Consider the following 21,727-nt stretch of genomic DNA (forward strand, 5'->3'; position numbering starts at 1 on the left):
AATTAATTTGAGACAAATCAGCAATTCAACGTTTCATGCGGTGCTTCTGTTCAAGTATTATTCTAGAGTTTTTTTTAACGGTCCTATAAACAAATGAAACACAATTGCTTATAGAACCTTAAAAAAAATCTGATCTGATCTGATCCACCAACAATTTTAAATAAGAAAATGATTTTTGGCGAATTTTTGTTCAGCATTTTGACAGGTAAATATCGCAAAATGGACCCTTGTTCGTCCACTGTGCATCAGACCTGAATATGTTAGTTACAGTTTGACCAATATGATTTTGAAACGATGAACCAATGAAATGAGACGAAGTGGTTAAAATTTTTGCTCATTTTAAATACAATTTAGAGTCTTAAGTACAAATCGTGCTGTATTTTTGCAACACATTTTTTTCTAACTAAGATTTTCGATTTTTCTTTTCGCAAGTATTTTCAATAAAAAATAAGTTAAACGAAGAAAAGAAATTTGTAAGCTTGAAAAAAGAAGAATAGGTCTGATCACATGGTTACAGAATTGCCAAATTCACAGAAAAAAAAGTAGTAAAATGCATGCATGTAATGAAGGGGCATGTACAAATTTTTTTGTGATATTACACAGTTTTGCAGTACTCCCCTACGCTATTTTTCCTAACACCATTTACACCCTATTTATGTAATATTAACAGAAAATTCGTTTAGAGTGTTGTTTGTTTCTAAACTGTCAAAATATCAGCTAGTTTTCGTCTTCGCACACTAACAACTTTGTGGCCAACAAACGCGTAAATCCGAAGAAGGAGTTTGTTTACGGGTTTTCGCTGTATTTATCCGCAAGCTGGAGGTCGAAGAAGGACCAGGTGCTGCGGTACTCGGGATTCACCAGAGTTGAGCGTGACTGAGTCGACGTGAAGCCGTTTGGAGCAGTGAATCGGCAAACACATTCCACCCCCGGGGGCAACATTTGTCGCTCCAAGCTGCTCTCGAGGTTGACTCTGTCCCAGCAACCGGGCCCCGCCCGGCTTCTTCTCACGTTTAAGCGGAACCGCAGGTGTTGTCGTCGGAAGTCAATGAAAAAGTACAGTGCAGTTCGGACAGTGGCAGAGGCAGCACCAAGCACACACGGCGGCTGCAACGAAAGTGTCTCCGCTGGCCTCGAGAATTTTCCGCGGAACCGGAAGTGCCAGCAATTCGCACAAACAGCTCAAACGTATGGCCCCAAAGGACAACTAGGACCAGGATGATCGAGGATCTCAAGTAAGATTGAGTAAGGTTTGATTTCGTTCGAGAACTAATATACTTTTTTAGCAGGGAGGTCATCTTTGAAGTGGACGGTCGGTGCCGATCGGGCGTGTGCTCAAGATAAACAGTGACTAAACAGCCAAGTTCCCGCTGCTGACCACCGCCAGCTCCGGAGGTAACTCGGGCTGAGTTGGCATTGGCGGTGAAAGTAGTAGAAAGGACAATTTGTCGACACAATTGAAGCTTGGCAGGGCTGTCCCTTGCTGCGGAAGGACGATCTGCAGTTGATCAAGTCTGGGGACTTCCCAGTCGAACGTGTCGCTGATTTGCGTCGGAAACTGCCCACTGTCTGCTGTTACAAGATGGATGCTGCCCTTACTCCCGCCGAAAATTGCACCGAGTACGAGAGGATCATTCCTCGAAGTACGATCCGGTCAACGACGATGGAAGTGGAACAACGCCCAAAAAAAAAAACGCCGTTCAAGATGGCCATCACGTACCGAGCCTACCATCGTGTTCAAAGCGATCCTCAAAATTAACAACGGCGACGCGGTCATTCGCGAATCGATGATTCTCATGGCCGGAAGTGCAACCGCTCAGTTTCTACTCGTTCACCTGGATTTGTGCCGATCACATCAACCAGGACATTTTTGAGTGAAGCATGTGTGGCATGACCGGCTCGCTGTGTTGCTGTACTTAATGCACCAAGGTTTGACACAAGAAGCACGCCTGCAAGCTGGAGCGAACCTTCCATACCGTGTAAGGCGACTGCTGGGTAAAGTGCAAGTGCAAGGCGTTGATCGCCGGCAACCAAAACAAAGGGTTCGAGCTGCTGTGCAAGATGGCCAGGGACAATTTTTAACACAGCACACATCTGTTTGGCTGTCTAACTATCCAGCGGAAACCGCAACTCTGCACGCAAGAACAAACGGCGTCGATTCTGCGTAAACTGCACCCAACAGCTCAGCTCATCCAGGATCTGTACGAATACTTAGTCATTGAGAATGTTTTCAGGTAATTGTATTTTTTCCGGTTTCTTGTTTAAATTTTAATATTACCCTTTTCCCTCAAACACAGTGCAGCAGCACAAGTTCATATGACAGTGCTGATTAGTGACATTGTGAAAGAAGTTCAACAAGAACTCGGATGTTCAAAAAGCGTCGGAGAAAAGGTACCAATTAAAGGAGTACAAGTGTAACGAAATGTATCGATGAGTAATAAATCAGATTTCGAACAAAAATATTCCGTTTGTTTATTTTTAATGTGACGTTTCTGCCTTGAAACCAACTCGATATCTATCCCTGGACCCAAAAATGTGTTTTGTGTAATATTACACATTTTTTGGTATACATTCATGAATGTAATTTTAAGTGCTTTTTTTCACAAAGGTGATGTGCATGCTTTTGCATGCGATTTTACCATCGGATTTTTTTCTGTGTTTCTAAACTTAAAAAATTCAGAATTCGGTAAAATCTTATAATTAAAATTTGGTTCGTTTCGGGAGATTTTTTCAAGGTCCAATAAATTTGTATTTCTTGCGGTTGGTCACTTTTAGTGAATTTTTTTGTTGTAATTTTTTGCTCGGGGACAATTTCACAATAGAAACATGCATGAAAATGTTTATTTTTTATCCATTTTAACCCTTTGAAAAATTAAAGTTAAAAAAAATCTTCGAATCAAATTTATTTAAAATCAATTTCGTTTCCAAGGACACTAGACGACACCAGAAAAAACAGCTTCTTAATTTTTTTAACTTTCATTTTTTAAAGAGTTAAAATGGATGAAAATAAACATTTCAGTGCATGTGCATCCCCGGAAAATTTCGTCTTCCGAACAAAAAATCACAACCAAAAAAATCACTAGAAGAAAAAAGTGTCTATTTAATATGTTAAACTGCCTTACCCAAAGCGTTCTCAGATGGTAGTCCCAGATGTCCCCTACAAGCTAAACCGAGTTGATATCTGGATGGAACACTTATTTATTTGAGTTTGAAAATTATGCTATTTTTTACTAAAATGCCAATAACTCCCTTTAGATTCAACCAATTGGGATGCTTCACCGTGCATTTTGTTGCATTTTGAGTTTTGAAATTAAGTTGCCTTTTCAGATTTTTGAGGTTTTTGAACCTTTAAACTGTGTGTCCCGATTTGCCCCACTTCCCGTTGACCGAGAGTGCTCATATTTTGGCCAGATGATAGTTTTATATGCACAAACAACCCCTGAAAATTTTAGATTGGTGAGGTCCAAACGGGGTATGCCCTGTTCGTGGACTCGCTCTTAAGTCGCGAGATCTAGTGACAGTGTTGCCAGATCATATAATTTTACAAAGTATCGAAAAAATCCAACCAAAAAAACGAAACACAGTGAAACGGTTACGGACGTATTTTTTAAAATTCGCTGCTTCCGTTCAAAGTTATGTAAACATCAATTAAGTGCTCAATATAGCAGGCATTGTTGCCAGATCTTCAATGACTTCCTCGCATCCAAGAGATGTTTTAAATACACTTATGCTGTATCTTCCGGATTCATACTAAAACTGTAATTATTGAACTACTTCTCCAAACTCTGGTGACGTATTACCAAGTCATCTTAATTCAATAACCATCAACTTCTCCAAACTGTCCAATTATCAAGAGGACCTTACTGGACCCATAACCGAATCGATTGACACCAACTCGGTCCTTAGTGAGGAAGACAAAACTATTTCACAACCGACGAAAATGCCCAGGTATTGTACTCGGATTTTCTACCTTTACCAACTTATGATGGATTTCCAAATCTTGCCACAACTTGTTGCACAAAATTACACCAAAACAAAACTGCATTGATTAAACCAACTCTTATCAAACCCAAACCAGCAGCAACAGTGCCTTTCCAAACAAGATCTCACCCGGGCGATTTAATTAACTGCACTACAAGCGCGCTTTGAACTCCCAGAGCCGTGCCATGTTTCGTACCACGTTTGAGGGGAGAAAATTACAGCTGAACATGAAACCCCATCCAAGCAACCCCTTCGCTGTAGGCATGAAAGTGGTCCATGTGAACAGCCCCGTCTTCGCCTAGCTAGACGAAGAAGCCGATCGCAAAAGGGCGGCAAATTTGCATACAGATCAGGCGGCTTAATTACAGAGTGTGCAGCAGCCCCTTAACCAAACCACAGCGTCGTCGTCGCCGTTGAACAAAGTTGATCTATATGTAAATCAGGCGGACTACCCCCGTTTGACGACGGGGGAGTTGAGGGCCATCGTCACGACGAAACTGGGTGAAAATTTGCCGAGGTCGTCGAAGACGACGGCGACGAGGGCGAGGTCCTTCCTAAGTGAGGTTCGCTCAATCAATCAAAATTATTATGCGCGAGAGCAGGAATGCGAGGGACTCCCTAATCTGCACGGGTTGCATGTATGTTGCACAGCGACGGAAGGAGGAGGAGCTGGGAGAACTTCTTCTGCAAGCGAAAGAGACCTCAACTCTGACATCGCGTGCTACTGGCTTAGTCATGCCAGAGCTTAGTCGTCGTCGTCGACGACGACTTGGTCGTCGGAAGGTAGCAAATTAAAGTGTACAAACATGAAATGGACCAAGCCGTCACGCGGCCCAGTCGGCGTCGTCTTGTTTTTGTGCTGCGAGATCTGGAAAAGGCTTGCTAAATGCAAATTCAGCATCCATAATTTGGTCCAATCATGCTTTCTTTAGCCCCGGAGGGGCGACGAGAGGACGGCCGAGTCGTGGGAGAGGCGATTTGTCAACGCCGCGGAGTTGGAGAAATTGAATCGGATGAAATCGACGACAGCGGAATTGATCAAGTTCAAGAACCTTCCTGGAACAACTTTGTAATAACAATAATAACTGAAACATTTTCTGTTTCAGCAAAAGTGGTCCACTTCAGGCTAAAATTATAACTCATGACCGAATCGACCTCCAGAGCTTCTGCTCATCTGCAAAAGTGCGTTTTGCGAGGACTGAGGTTAAGGGCAATTTTTACCTTTTTACGATTTGAAGCGTTCATTATTGGATGCTTGTTTTGCATCGGTCCTCCCTTGGAGGAAAGAGAAGCGTCAGCGCATGATGAACCTTCTTACGGACGATCCTCCAGGAGATGCGTAATACCGTATTACCTTACGCGAGCCTGCGCGAACTGTTTGCAGTAATCCCGATTATCCCTTGGCTCAGCATAACTGGGTTATGTTTGAGCTTTTGAATTGAAGCCATTTCAACGAATCATCATTGCGGCTAATTTTACGCAGTGGGCCTGACCACTGAAACGAATGCTGTAAGGAGTTCGCTTCCTTTGGGGACGGCGATCTTCACCGCGCAAAGGGATTTAGAAGATGGAAAATGTTGATTCTCCACTTTTTAGGGGGATAAGGGAAAATCTCCGAGGTTTTTAATGTTTTTAAACCATCTTCAGGATTAAACTAGAACCCATCAAGATCATCAAGGGTTAGCTGACCTGATCTTGTCCGTGCAACCGCGTTCGGCATCTGTCAAGTCAAGGAATTAACCAAGCCCAAGCGGAGGAAAGGAACAAGCAGCTCTAAGTAACAGTATAATTTAAACCCCCTCGTATTTTGATTATCTGTTGCGCTACTCCTGTCCTGGCTATCGTGCGGCCTGTTATCCAGTTGGTGCGAAAAATGTATACCGAATGAAATGTAAATTGCACAGCGATCGAGCGCCCGCGCGCTCGGAGACCCCTTGCAGTTGGGCGCGATCGGCGGCCTGACCTCAGCAACTCAACGAGGATCTGCCCGAGGACCTGTTGCGCCGCAGATACGTCACGCACGCGCAATTACGCAGGGCCCTTTGCGGCAAGAGTTGCGCGCAGGACACTTTTTGCGCGTGATCGCGCGATCGTTAAGAAATCGGACCTAATTTACAATTTTTGCTAGGTGCAAATCAGCGAGCGGCGTAATCGCGCACGCTGAATAAGGAGCTGCCAGTTGGAGAGTCGGCGTCGCGACGATTTCGACGTGAAGATCGAGTGATCGCGGGGAGGGTAGCTGGAAATTACCACATTTGGGAGACCCTCGCGATCGCTGCCCAAAGTTGGGGAATAATTTATGTTTATGCGAGAGAGGGAAAAAAAACTTCAACTACTCCAAGTCTAATATCTGAGGGACTCATTTGAGCGATCGCGGGTTGGACGGCTCAATTGCAGCTCGTCTGAATGCATTCAGACAAACACACGCTCTGGACAGTTGGACCGCCGACGACGACGACGAAGGTAATAAGCATGTTTCACGTGTGCTCTGAGAAACAGTGGGTAAAAAAGTCGAGCATACTTAAATAAGACATGGGGCTACCAGCTAGGTCTGCTGCCACTCTGAATTGAATTAACGGGGGCCCCGTTGACTGATAATTGAAGGCTGTCACAGCAATGCAAGGGTCTGTAGAGGAGTGCGGCGGCTGGAACTACTGTCCAAGTGCAGGGTGTTTAGCTACCCACTGATCGCGTTCAGCTAAACTACAATTCTTTTATCAAAATCTAGCCCACAATGTCTCCCTTCAGGTTGGAACTAGTTCCCGCAGTAGGAAGTTCTGCTGAGAACTTGACCTCGGCCGGATCGAACCGCGATTTGCGCCGACTCCGCAGAGGTCTTCCGTTCTCCAAAACCCGCAATTACCTCTGCGGGACAGCTGACAGCTTGACGATAGAAATCCTCCAAAAAGGCGGTGCAATTAAATCCTCTAGCGCGCGCGGTAGCCGACAGCATCATGCTGTCACTAGCGCAGGTTCTTCCGCGTTGCGATCCCGGATCGCAACCCCCACTGGGAACTCCCGTATAATAACATCTTCGACGGCTGCAGGTCATCGACCACGGTTGAACGACTTTGAACTGCCGGAGATGGAACCCAATAATTGACTCCAATCAAGTCTACTTGATGAAACGTGCGAAAACCCCGTCCGGACAAGCTTTTTAGTACAAATTTAGAACACTGCACACTTATCAAAAATGCAATAACTTTTGAGTTGAAGCTGATCTTGCTGCATGGTAACCGTCAAAATCTAGACTGACAGCATTTTAGTACAACGTCAGCACCCTAAACACGCTGAAAAATCTCCACTCAACTTTGAGTCCAAATAGGGTTTTTGCTGCATGCTCCACTCTCCATCAAAAAAGGAAAGTTCTTCCCCGAAAAGAAAGCAAAAAAAAAAACAAAACGCAACGCGGGCGACACACGGGGCTGACGGGCACAATTTGATTACACTTCAATTTGCATCATCATCATCACTTTCGGACGCAGATCGTCGATCGTCGAAAAAAAACCGGATCGTGATGCCCCGAGCCCGTTCTCTGCCTAACGGCCGCATTAGGGCGCGACTTTGTGTCCAGATGTTGGAGCATTCAAACGACTTGAACGCCCGGCTGGAGCCGGCCAAGCGACGAACCCGATAATTAGATTATTTAGAGGCGTTTATAAATTCGCACCCCACCCGAAAGTGGCTCCAGCAGGTGAGCCCCGGTTGTCCGGTTTTGGTTTGGAAGGCCGAAGATCTTTGCACCTGATAGCACCGCGCGGGGACAGGTTTGCCCTGATTGCACACCTCGCGCAGGAAAATGAAACCGTTTTTTTTTTTCGGGATGGAAAGTATTTGTCAAATTATGTTGCAGTTCAATGATCTTTGGTGAATTTGGAGAAGCAAATGCTTAAAAAAACAAGTTCGTTGAAACTGTTTGGTTCAGATTGCCCATGCAGCAAACCGAGCTTAAACTCACACTCTATTTGTTCTGTTGAGCGTGTAGCATAAATTTGTACTAAATTTTTGACAGATGGCAAGTTCTAAACAACCAAAATTTCAGGTTTCTTAAAAAAGTTAATGTTTTTTGTGATTGTGTTCCAAACAAGCCAAACCATAACAATTATGTAGATTCCCGTAGCCCGTGCTTCTAATGGACTTCTAACTTGAAATTTATTCGTCGCCGGCGACATGTTATCATCAGCGAAAGACAACGATTACAGGTCGTAAAATGTGTCTTGCCTCAACCCCAATTCTACGACGTTTTACGTTCCATCCTAACTAGCACAGAAGGAAAGGAGGAGACCATAGGTACCGTAAACTGGAGTAAGTTGCTTTTTGTGATTTGAAAACCAAAACAAATTGAGATTGCAAATTTGACGTTTCAAAGTTTTAGTACAAAAAGCAAACAATTCTACAACACTACACGCTAACCAAAACCAAACCAAATTGTGAGTTTAGGCTCATTTTGCTGCATGGGCACCCGAGTCAAAGATTCCGTCGTCCACGGTTCCCGAGTTGATCTCCGAGCTCCCCCTCGTTCCTCCGGATCTGGTTACGACCTGCGGAGCCGAGGCGACAAGTTCGTAAAAAGTTACATTTTATGAAAGTGGTCCCGTCAGCGTGTGTGTCTCAATTCTCGGTAGATGGAAACATGTCTAATATTTCATCATTGAGGACCACTGCGCTGCGATGGCCATAAAACTGAACCAGTTCCACACCACACCAGGGGTTGGCGGAGAGACCCCGGGGGAAGGAAATACCACAGCGCTGCAAAGCGCGGACGAAGGCCGCGCGAGAAGAGGTAAAATTAAAAAAAAAAACGTGTACCTCTTGATTTTGGTGTGTTCGCTCTTCTTCCCGAAAATCTCGTCGAAGCGCTGGAACATGCTATAGCGTATTAAAATACACATTAACATACACTTACTCGGTGCGGCGCTCTCGCGAGATGTTCGGGAACTCGAGAATTTGTGCGGCTGTGCGTGTGTGTGCTGCAAGAAGAAACCACAAATACAACCGCGCAAGCCTTTGCTGGATTAACCAAATTCGTAACTTTTTCATAGTTCATTGACTTAGTCATTCTGGGCCGCCGTAGGCAACCTCAGCGCCCGATCTGCTCTGCTTTTATTCCCCCTCGAGAGGTCTATCGACCGAAAATGAACCCCAAAACAAACCGCACGAAAATGGCCATTTCTCGCTATGTGTGTGTGTTGATGATTGAGACGACGACGACGACGATGTTCTAGGCTAGGTGTAATTTCGTGTGGATCATCTGAAGAGAATAAAGACCTCTTCGAGGTCTTGGCAGTGTTTGTGCTTACGGTATCCGATTACCCGAAGGTCCCTTCCGCCATCTGTTGACGATGATTGCGTTTGACGCTTGCAGGCTGTAATGAGGCTGACTCATGCAGCAAAAGCTGTGATTTGACTCAAATTCTGAGTCGATTTGATTGAGCGTGTACTTTTTAGTACAAGTTTTGACAGCTGAGGGAAGCCCCCCCTGCAGCAAAGGTAAACAAAAAAGAGTGTACTTACTGGTACGAGCCGTGCGTGTTGACGCATTTGCCACCGTTCAGGCAGGGATTCTTGATGCACTCCTCGATGTCCTCGGAGCAGGTTGCACCCTTGAATCCCTTCGGGCAGACGCACTTGAAGTGGCCGCCCGAGATGGTGCAAGTGCCGCCGTTGCGGCACGGCGACGAGGCGCACAGGTTCTGCTTGTCGCAGTATTTGCCTGGAAGGAAAGGAGGGGGAAGAGATGAGTCGGAGTTGGAGCCGTTTTTTGTCGGAGTTGGAGTCAGGGTCTCTTTCAAGAGCTGGAAACGATGTCGGAGTTTAAATTGAAGTTGGTAAATTCTGAAAAATCGGAGTCGCAGTCGATCAAATTGGAAGTTTTTTCGACCCAGAGTAAGATGTTATGACAGCAAACTTTATAAATGTCAAAGTCAAAGCCGGAGTGGCTAAGAATTTTGAGTCTAGAGTTAGGGTGGAGTTTTTGAAGAGATGGAGTCGACGTCGGAGTTGAAGTTGGTAAATTTTGAGAAACCGAAGTCGAAGTCAATCAAATTGTAAGTGTTTTCGACCAAGAGGGTATAAATGTCAAAGTTGATGTCAGAGTGGTTAACAATTTTGGGTCCAGAGTCAGGGTGAAGATTTAGTACAACAGGACACTCACCCGAGTAGCCGATCGCGCACAGGCAGCTGTAGTCGTCCAGGGTCTTCAGCTTGCAGCTTCCACCGTTGTTGCACGGAGACGAATCGCACGCGTTCTTCACCGGAATTTCGCACAAACTCGCGGTAAAACCGATCGCGCACCGACACACGAACGACGGAACGCCGTCCCGGGACGTCACCTCGCAGGTGCCCCCGTTCTGGCACCGCGGACCCGACCCGTTGTAGCACGGATTCGTGGACTCACAAAATTCACCGGTATATCGCGACGTACAGCTGTGGGAAAAAGAGGGAGAAAGAAAAAGAAAAGTGGTTATTAATTTTTTCATAATTATCACATAAACTAGCGAGAAATACGGTCGTGGTGGCCACACAAGACGAAGGAGTGCCGTGGCCTCGACGACAATCTGTGCGACTAATTGTGCTGCACCACTTGGGAACTTCGACAGAGAGTTGGTGGCATACATCCACGTACCGGGGACGTGAGATTCTGGAACATCAAATCACCAGAGCCCAAAGGGAAGGAATCAAATCAACTTGCCATCACGCTGCGATAAACTATTTATGATTGGATTTCTATCGATTTCGAAAATTGAGAATCGCGCCGCTACATTCCAGGTTCCAGGCGCGATCGGCCACGGATCACGCGCGAGCGCAGGGATGAATGGGCCAAGAAACGACCAAAATCGATGGCTTCGTGCTGCGAATAATGGAAGGAAAACACCGTTGCCAATCTAATTTTATGGGCCCATTAGCCACGGCAAGCCTCGTAATATGTGTAGCTCCTAATGTTCCACGGAAAATTTCGGCGCTCGTTACGAACCTGCGCGCGCGAACCAACCTTGACATGTAAACGATCAAATTTGATCGTTTAACTGTCACTCGCTAGTTTCAATTAACGCGCGAAGATCGCGATCGGTTCCCACATCGCCCGCAGAGTCCTACAACTTGTTCCGCACAACATTTTGCAACATATCTGCGCCGCCGAACCAATTTCTTCCCATCGCGGACAGTTCCGGAGGAGGCCTGTGAATGCGAAAACTGATCGGTCGCGCGCGTTTCAAATGATTGAGAAATTGCTGCGGCATGTTCCCTCGCACATGTTTGCCCTCGCCCTCGCGAATTCACCACGAGCAACCCTGCGCTGATGGAGTGATGATGAGTGGTGGAGAAATGAGCATTCCGTAATTTCTTTTTTATCGTTTCCCATAGAGACGCGCGCGAGACCGCTCTTCGAAGACCTTTCGCCGATTGGGAGAACACGACCACCACCGCGCGTGTTTTTGGGTTTGTGTATGTACTTTTAACGAGACAGTCGAGTGAAGAACCGCAGCAATGTGGTAAACACGTGATTTGGTAGTCCAACATGTAGAGTTACAACCATCCAGATTGATTGTAACGGCGCAGAAATATAAGTGTTCAAAATCTTTCACTTTCCGTTACATTTGCGTTTCAAACGCGATTTCTGTTGTTGTTGATTAAGCGACGCTTCGTCAACTGTCAAACGTCAACCAAGGGGCGGGACACTCGTCGCAGCAATCAACGCAGGTTGACAACTCAAAAATGGGTACATTTTTAGTACAACCGCTTCACACAGCTCGCGCAGTAATTGCTCTCATCAGCGCGGGCATCCCCGAAACGAGTTCCCATCGGCAAAAGGGAGGACACGCATGGGCCGGGTAATGAGACATTGCTCGGCAATGACAAATGGGTCCGGCTTCGGGGAAAACGTCCACTTACGGCGGTAGGGAAATGCGCGAAAAGTAAACACATGGGTCGGCGGCGCTCTAATGAGACAAGTTTTCCCACCCTTTTTTTCTCTTTCTCGTTTGCCCGGAAGGGCAGTTTGCGCGCGATCACCAAATCGATTACGTTTGAGCGACTTTCTACTAGCGAGGGGCTAGGGGAGTAAACACAAGATTAAGATTAGAGCGGGCCACGATCGCGAGGGGGTTTTGAGTTTTTGACATTTCCAGAGCCCATCACGATTTTGACGGAGAGCGCGCCCGACACGAGGTGCCCCCTCCTGATAACGATCGGGCGCTCCAATCGCGCGAGCTTTTATTGTCGTCGTCGAAAGCTCGCTTGCGATTAAAGTCGAGTGATCCCGCGAGGACTACTTCTTCAGGGGAGTAAATTTGCGGTTTCGTTGATGTATGCTCACCAGGCGACGAGAGACGATGATGTGAAAATGATATTTATGAGTGCCATTTTTCTACGTCGCTCAATCGCGGTTGATGAACGCCCGAGATAATGATGGAAGTTTGCGGTTCCCGGGGAACGGGACACACAGCGGACTTCTTGTTCTTGAGGACAGACGTCCCACACGGATTGAATAACCGGTAGCTGCTGGGCGTTGAGCGGCGGCGGAGAAACCTTGAAAGATGAAACCGATCGAGGAAAAGAAACCACAAAAAATGAGTTCATTTTCTATCTTGAAGACCTGGAAGACCTGAGCCTTGTACTTTGCATCCTTTGCGGTCGCTGGTGTTGGTGCAAGCCGATAATAATGAATGCTTCAATGTTGCTACAAAGGCACGCCAAGCGATCCGCAGGTCTCCAGCAGCTTTCACAGATCCGAGAGGGAACCCCGCAGAACAAAGGGAGATATTGTATTTTTTCATATAATTTCATAATGGAGCACTAATAACAATAACAATATCATTGCAGGCAATAATCGTAAAGCTTAGACATCATCAGCGCGACCTGGCGGAAGAGAATCATATAAGCTGCGAAGCAGAAGAAGAAGACGCGGTGCTGGTGCCGATGATGATCAGGCTAGAGACCCCGGGCCGGATAATGGCATTATCAACTAGAACGTCTTCGTGTGGTGCCAAGGAGCCCCCGATGCCACCAACTGGGCCGAGGCAAATTGGCTCATTGTTTGTGTTATTAAATAATATTGTATCGCCTTCTTGCCGTCGCGATAGTGGTGTGCCGTTCTCTAGCAGAGGGCGAAAATGATGATTAGATTTTATGGCAAGCCGGAAAGGCTCACTAGGAAGACCTGTCGATGGGAGAATTCCGGACCAGAAGGTTCCACGCGCAGTCGGTAGCCCCGAATTCGCTGCGGTTGTTTTAGGATGACGTTGGATGGGTAGAGTTACCAAGGTGTAGCCATGTAACCATGTAGCAAAGGATTAAACTCAGAGTTCAATAGTTTTTTTTGTAAGCGTGCAGGTTTTAGTACAAGAACATCTTTGCCGAGTTCTGAACAGACATCTGACTCAAAATTGAGTACAAATTTCCAGCTCTGTTATATTTTTTTTCCAAAATGCATAGCTGTCAAAAACCTTGAACCCATGCAGCAAAAAGTAGATTGAACTCTAAATTGAGTGCACTTTTGTCAACCTGCGGATTTTTGTACAAGACACAAGTTTAATCAACGTTATGGTAGCCCCATGCAGCAAAAGCTGCTTAAACTCAACATTGCGTAAGTCGCCGTTAGCGTGCAACCAGATCAACGACCGATCTTTGTCCAGAAGCGACGCAGTTGAAGCGCGAGCCACGCCGATTGAAATTGGAAGTGAAAAGTTGGAACAAAAAGAGCGCAGTCCCAAAAATGGGAGCAACCGGCCACCGCTAATTGGACATAATTATGCGCGAGCCCTGCGTGTAATAAAGCGAAACGAAGAAAACAAAACTGCAGTCGAGATTTTTGACAGATTCGTCGCTGCAGCGACGACGAACGCACCGAAATTCCGACTCCGCGAGCACTTTTTTGGCAGTGCAGATCGTCAGATCTCCTGTTTGTGCGCCACACCACCACTCCATTAAGGGAGGGTTTTCATTATTTTATTTCCAGCACTAAAATGATCGATAAAAACTTTTTTACGGCATTCCGCACAGTCTGACAGTGAGTGCGCAGACATGGCCGAATCATCCGCGGGGAGCAATTAAGACTTCCGATTAATTGCAAAAAAAAACCGTCTGATGAGTTACGCGCCGCCTTGTGTTGCATGGGTTCGGGACGTCCCGTTTTGCGCTAGAATCTTCAGCCTTCCAATAAAACATATAAACAGAGCCGTACCTAGGGTCCACGGCGCCCTTGGCGAAGCATCAATTTGGCGCCCCTCCAAATTTTTCATCATTTTGATATGTTTACTTAAATTTTCAGCGATTGCTTCAAAGAGTTTTAATAATATAATGGTAATTGATTGAATAAATATAACAGCTAAAAAATCCAACAACAATTTAATTCTTTGAAGAATATTCAAATTAATGTTTTATTATTTTTAAACCATTTCAATCGATTTATATCTTTCCAATACAGATAGGTTGTAACGAAAAGGTGCTTTAGGATTAATGTTGACTGAAAATAGCAGCGTGTTGTTTTATCGTTTTAAACAGAATTTGATCTGACCTAGCTTAAATTTCATTGTATCAGCATTTTCCTGCATTCCTGAAAAAATAGTTTAACTGATTAGAAAATGGACTCCTTTTCAAACTTTTTTTTGGATGGATTCCTTTTGAAACTATTTTTTTTCAATTTATTTTTGAAAACAATATTTCTCTTCTCTGTGACTGTGTTTTTGATTGATATAAAATTCCTAAAATTTGTTTTTGAAAATTCATAGCTTCAAACAAAGGCAATTAGTTTTTACCTTTTAACACATTGAAATTTTTGTGTTTATTTTTCGAAATCTAAAGTTTCTTAAAATTTTGTATAAAAACCATTACACTCAAATAGAGGGTGACGAGCGGGAATTCCCGAAATCGACCATTTTGGACCTCTCGATTCCCGGAAATTTGGTCGAAGCAAAATTATATAAACAAATAAAAAAAAAATTGAAAATTCGAAATTGTTCAGAACATTGGGTGTTCAATGTAAGATGTTCAAGTTCGAATGAACCAATGCTTCTCTTATCTTCTAATTCAGAAAGTGTAAATTTTAACTTATTTAAAATTCCAATAACTATAATTGGGAAAACTTAAAATAATGTGGACCCCAAAATTAACCTTAAAGCATACTTAGTTAGCCACAAGAAGAAAGTCTAATTTTTGTTATATTTTTGTTTATTATTTCTAAGAGTATAATTTTCATATCCTCTTTCAAGCATAGCAATTCTTATAATCCATTTTTTTTATTCTTATTATTTTAATTTCGTTGTATCAAGGTAATTTCCTTTTTTGATGTCATGGAGTAATTTTGTGTTTCGCTTAAACCTCAATATTAAATTATATCTTAGAAAAAAACTCTGGAAATCTTTGTAAAGTCCGCCAAATGTGAACATTCGGGTTTTCCGGATCACTATTTCTTCAATGCATATTTACAGTTTTAAAAAAGAAAAAAAAAATATTAAAATTGTTGTTTTGAGTCGCTATTTATTATATTGTAAAAATCCCGATAGTGGGAAATTATATATTAGCTATTTTGTTATTTCACAAAAATCTAATAACAAGTTCATACAACAAGTTGTATTGCAGATTCAGAAAAAAATCAATAAGTAGATCATAGTTCCCAAAAATAATGAGGCTACTAATTAACGTTTCATTAAATAAGCATGAATAAATCGTAACTGAATTCATTGAAAAGAAACACATTTATAACTTTTCTTTATACATTACTGGCACTATTGGCATAGTTATAAACACTACCAGGTCCCGGGAATTCCCGGGAAATTTCCAAGTTCAACTCTCGATTCCCGGGAAATTGAAAATCTCGAGAATAGTCACCCTCTACACACAAAGCTTTTAGAACCGTTTGTGTAAATGTGAAAATTTAGGCGAAATTACACTGGATAGCCCAACACATGGAATCCATGAAATAAATAAAAATGTATGTGAAAGATAAGCAACTTTATCCATTCCATTAAAACATAACAAAACAAAAAATTTCAAGTAAAATGTTACTAACATTCTTCAAATTATTGACCCTAGAAGCAAAATTAAGTGGAACTTTGTGTTTTCCCAAAAAATATTGCTGTTTTTGGAGTTGGAATTTTGCTTTGGTTTAAATTCTAATGGGTCCGCGATAATGGTGTTTCTGCAAATCAAAATTATAAAAGAAATTGTATAATATTTTACTTTTACGACTTAAAAGTTGGTGGGCATGCCAATCTATGCAACTTTGTCGAAGACACCCAAATTTTACTTTTTCACTCTTGCTACAAGCAATTGAATACAAGCAGTAGAATATAATATATTTAGAGCAATTTATGTGCTCTTAAAAAACTAACATTTTTATGTTGAAAAAAAAAATATTTTGCTAGAAATTTAACAAAAGTCAAAGCATTTTTTGTGTTAGAAATATTCCATTTAAACACTTCAGTATTTCGAAAACGTAGGACAATCTCAACGCACAAGTTTGCATTTAAAACGATGAAAATATCTCAAATGCCATTTTCTTTAAACTTGATATATCTTATTCTGTTTATTTCAGATTTCCAATAGAAATGTGTAAATTTCAATTAAATAGCTGTTTATATAAAAAAAATACTTCAAAACATAAAAAAGCTAGATGGTTCCTGATGCTGGAAAAAATGGTGAAATTTAAATTGAATTTTATATACTGTAGTTGAAATATAAAATCTCTAGCTATTTCAAAGAATTGTTATAAAACCCTAAAATTTTTGCCACCTGAGCGCCCCCTTTGATAAATGAATTGAGAGAATTTAATTTTAAATTTAATTCTGGTACAATTATTGAAATAGTTGATTTTGGCGCCCCAAGTGTCATATGTAATATTTGTAATATTCCGACCAAGATTATTGAGTTATTTTGTAGTCCTACTTTAAAATTTGGCGCCCCTTTTGTTCTGAATACCTTTCTAGGATTTTATAATAACATGACAAATTTATACAATCATCGTTTTCGGCGCCCCCCAAGGGCTGGCGCCCTTGGCGGTCGCCAACTGCGCCAACCCCTAGGTACGGCGCTGCATATAAATTAATTGCAGTTGCAGCGAGGCTCCAAACGTGTTAGCCCTGATTGACAGTTGACCGCCACGATCGACGTTCCATTATGCGCTCTCCAAATGGACTCTTCAGCGCTCCCCCTTGAACGCGGACCACTCCGAGTGGCCAAGTGGCCACTATCAACGGGTAAAGATCTGGCGCGGCTCCTCCGCTAATGTTGGTCAGCGCGCGCGTACTTTTCCGCGGTAAGTGGATCATTTTCTGTGTGTGAAATTATTTAATTGAGCTTTAAAAGCAATTTTGATCGATGAATAATGATGATGCTTGCAAGGTAAACAGCTCCCGCGCATCGTGCAAAGTGAGTGCACGAGGAGAGTTTGAGTGGGTTGGCGCCCTTGCAGCAGCACGTCAATCCCACCTGACTTTGACAGGATTTGCACGCTTACGAAAACAACTCGAGTGTTTGAGTTTGAAAAGGCTGTCGCGCTGCACGCTAAACAAAACTAATCAAAGTGCGAGTTTAAGGTACTTTTGCTGCATGATTTTAGAACATCACCGTAAAAAATCAACGACTTGATCCCAGCCACAATCGACGACTTTCTCTGGACGGGGGGCTTGGCGTTTCGCGATGATGTCAAAGATAAGCATCGAATTACGCGCGACGACGACGACTTAGAAGAGCAAAAACCCGGGTGAAATGCGGCGTAGACAGTACGACGAGCGTGCCGTCAGATGCGGCGGCCTCACCTTGTTCCGTCAGACTGGGAGGCTGCTATCGCGAATGATCTTTTTGCGACAACGCAACACGACGGCGCTTTTAATGAGAGTTTATGGTCTCTCGGCGTTCGTGCGTCACCACACTCACGATAGAGATCCTATCGGGCCCGCACTTCGCACAACCGAGATCCAGCTTTTTTAATTACCGATTGATCGAGATTCGGTTGACGAGGGCCCCTCGACATGATTTGCATTAGGGTTGGACGAAAGTAATTATATAATAATTTATAAATGAAACCGGACAACTTGGTAGTAACGACAGTTGTCCTTGATTGGATTAGGCGGGCGACTCGAGCGAAGGGGTTCACACTCCACGTGATCGCGCGACGCTGGGAACTTGTAGACTACTAGGTTTACGACTGGATCGCTTAGTCACCCGCTGCCGTTGATTCGGTTGGCCAATGTGGCTTGCAGCTGCACGAAAAAGCCAAGCCAGGCAGTAGCGCAGATCTAACAGGATGTGTCTGCGATCGTGACGCTATTAAGTCAACTCTCGAGAGTAAAATATTAATATCGAGCTTTAGATTCAGATCGTCGTCAGCATAATTGCTCCCCGTTTCGCGTATGGTGTACGACCTTTCGCCGCTAAGAAGGGGCTGGGCAGGGGACAGAGTCTACCCGAAACTTGTTTATTTAGTGCGCGCGATGATCGCGCAAATAAATCATTCCCCGCTGTTGTTCCCAGTGATCTGCGCGTCGTCGTTCCTCGGCGGAACGAGCGAATGTAAACAAACTGAACTCGATGTGTTTACTTTCCAAACGGTTCTTGAAAACGCTTGAGTTTCAGCTTGTTGTGACGAAGTCAGCGAAAATTTGTTGACAGTTCAAGTAGCCGCAATTGCTGTATTAATTTCGGTTGAAACACTCTCGGGTCGTTGAAATTGGGGTTGGTGCCCGTGCAGCAAAAGTTCCTTTAACTCAAATCTCACGCTTATTTTCATTAGCGTGTAAGCTGTCAGGTGGATGTTGATTGTTGCTCCAAGGGTCACTGAAACGTCAAACGGAGATCACACGGTAGGGCGGATCAAATTACAACTTGATTGGGCGAGCACGGTTCCCCACAGTTTGGTGGCTCATTTGCTAATACCCATTAAGCGTCACCTTCCGGCCATGTCCCACCGAGGGCAACTCGGATGTAGCGTGGATATTTCCCAGCCCCAGTCTCACCTGTTGCGTTCCATAAATCATTTCCTCTTCCGATCGAAGCCCTTGTGCTTTTCCCAACGGCCCACATTTTCGGGCAGCCCCGGTCAGCCACCCAAAGTCATATAAATTAAATTACTTAATTATACTACTTTGTCATTTCCAAGTCCCATTTTGGGAGCCACCTCGGCGAGCCAAGCTCGCAAGATAAATCGTTGGCTTAGGGAAAAATTTACGATCCCAATTCATCAAATGGCCGCACGAGTAAGCAATCCGTCCGGTTTTCCGTGTCTTCCAGATCTAGATACACACCCCGCAAAGTGGTGGAGTCTGGGATCACTTGCCCAAAAAAAAAAAAACGCCGAGACTATCGAAGAAGAAGACGGAGAAAAGTCATAAACTGTGTTTGAACACACAACCTGTTGACGGTGGGTCCCACGAACTGGCGGCGGCCATCAACCGGCCACACCACGCAGAAATTCGAGGTGACAGTGATGAGGGCGCACACTTTCACTTTGACCGCGGCGTTAGATTTTTTTTTTGTTGGGGAGACCCCCACCAGGGAAGGTATCGCTCGCAACGGGGTCGATCACGAGGTGAGAAGCCCATGCAGCAGCGGTGTACTAAACGGACAGCTCGCTGTCAAATGGGTTCGCCCATGCAGCAAAACAACTAGGTTGCACTCAAAATTGAGTACATTTTCGTCAGCGTGCAACTTTGACACAGCTCGATTTCGAGTGAAACCTATAAAAGTTCGATTTTTTTTTGGTCAGTCTCCAAGTTCCGGAGGCTGGGACAAAGGGAAATGTGCGTGTACGCGCACAGACCCGAAGGCAGCTTCGGGTTGTTTTTACATTGTTGCCATATTTCTTCTCCGAGGGGTCCGAGTCCGACCCACAGTGTTGGTAAAACGTGGCGAAAACGGGTGGAAATGAACGAAGCGACAATTGGATGAGTCGTCGAGTTTTTTTCTTCTCTCGATGTGTCAAACTTTGCCACCGAGGATCACGGGAGTGATCGATCATAAAGAGCGAAAAATTGGACCACGATGAATTATGGACGATGGAGTTTTCCGCCGGGGTGACAGTTCCGGAACCGGTATCGGCTAACGGTGCACACACGTGCACGATCGCAGAACCGTTCTGGCGGGGATAAGAACCCGGGTTGAACTTTGCGGGTTGCGCATGCATAACAACCGGTTCCATGACCCATCTGTTGTGATCCTCGTTTTTTTTCCTCTCGAGGATCGATCGTGTTCAACGCATAATTGGCTTGATTTTCGAGTTGTCACGAATTTGGGCGTCTTTTTTTTTGCTCGGACGCGCTTTCCGCCCTGCCGAAGAACCGTTAAACTTGATCATTTCGATTACTGCCAATAAGACTGACAATTAAATCGAATTATTGGCCAACCCAGCGGACGACGCAGACGGACAGCGCGCGCAATTGGCAATTGTCTGGCCGCCTGCTGGACCGATCCGGGGCAAAACCGACGCCTTAATTCAATTTGCTCGCCTCTTGAGCGCGGCGATCTTTGCGCCGATCGCGATTGATCGAGTGCGATCGGGCGGAACATTTCATAAGGGCGTAATCAACCACTAAATTCAGCTTCGTCAACGGATTGTTTGCAAAGCTAAACAAAAGATCCAAATGTTTGTTTTCATTCGCCGATACGCCCCAACGAAATGTCCCGCCCGATTTCTACGAGCTGATTGCCCCCAGGGCGGCCACTCTTCGCAATCTCCCGAAAAATGACAGGTGTCCGGCGAAAAGAGCCCCCCACAAAAAAACCCCGGACCCACAATTGTGAAAGATTATTAATGATTATTCTTCGGGTTGGCATTTTCCCCGCGCGCCCGTCCGGGCGGGCTCGAAGAGTGACTTTATTTCTCGAGTGTCTTCGACACGTCCATCTGGATAAATCACGACTTTGGTCGTCTCTAATCCGATTTGGAGGGTGTGGGTCTCCCGAGCGGTCGTTAGAAGAGACGAATGCCATTAAGATAAGAGTTTATCGAAATGGAATTCAAATGTTCGGGGTTTGAAAACATCTTTAGAACGTGGCGGGATTAAGAATAGCGCGCTTGCGAAGTCATGCGATAGTTTTGTGGGCAATTTCCGCTACATTTGTTCAAATTTGAGAAACCTAAAAAACACACAAACACCACTTTGTGCAAGCGGAAAACCCCACCACAAAGTTCGTTGGCGAGGCGATCATCATTATTCAAAATTTTTAATTCCCTCAAATCTCCAACACGTCCATTATACAAACAAATATTCTCGATTTATACTTGTTTAGCCGGCCGGCGGCCGGCCTGCGGTCTGGTCATCGACTAAGAAGAAGACAGAAAGCGATTCTAGTCGGATGCAAACGAGAAGGAGCAGCGAAGAATTCGATCTCGATCAGGGGAGAAGCAGACGATTGAAGCATCGAAACTCTTCCGCTCATTTGGAAGTGCTTTCAAGTTCATCGGACACTAACGGGCCTCTGCAGCAAAAGTGTACTAAGCTCAATGTTTGGTATGTTTTTGGGAGCGTGTAGCACTGACAGTTCGCTGTGACAAAACGTCAACATTAGTTCGAGCCCATGCAGCAAAAGTTGACTAAACTTAAAATTGAGCAAATTTCAACCAGTGTGCAATTTTGAACAGCTCGATGTCGAGCAAAGCGGTATCAAAAGAATGCACTCAAAGTGCGACACGCACTTAAGAGGACCAGTTTGCACATCTCGCGTTCAACCCAGTGGGTAATAAACTGCACAATCTACCCGCCGACTGACTGTGTGTGCGAAACAATGATAAATTTAGCTCACGGCAATCAGT

The 21,727-nt window shown here is 44.5% G+C and overlaps 1 protein-coding gene across 2 annotated transcripts in view; it reads right to left on the reverse strand.

The window, feature by feature from the left end:
* Positions 1-21,727, reverse strand: part of LOC6037960 (neurogenic locus Notch protein) — a 106,647-nt gene that overhangs the window by 43,333 nt on the left and 41,587 nt on the right. For both annotated transcript variants that reach the window (XM_038248548.1, XM_038248549.1), the window contains exons 3-4: positions 10,136-10,407; positions 9,496-9,694 (exon numbers count right to left, since the gene is read on the reverse strand). In XM_038248548.1, coding sequence (XP_038104476.1) covers positions 9,496-9,694; positions 10,136-10,407 — 471 coding nt within the window. The remainder of the gene's footprint in view (positions 1-9,495; positions 9,695-10,135; positions 10,408-21,727) is intronic.

The sequence above is a fragment of the Culex quinquefasciatus genome, chromosome 1 (assembly GCF_015732765.1).
Source record: "Culex quinquefasciatus strain JHB chromosome 1, VPISU_Cqui_1.0_pri_paternal, whole genome shotgun sequence".
Taxonomy (NCBI): Eukaryota; Metazoa; Arthropoda; class Insecta; order Diptera; family Culicidae; genus Culex; species Culex quinquefasciatus.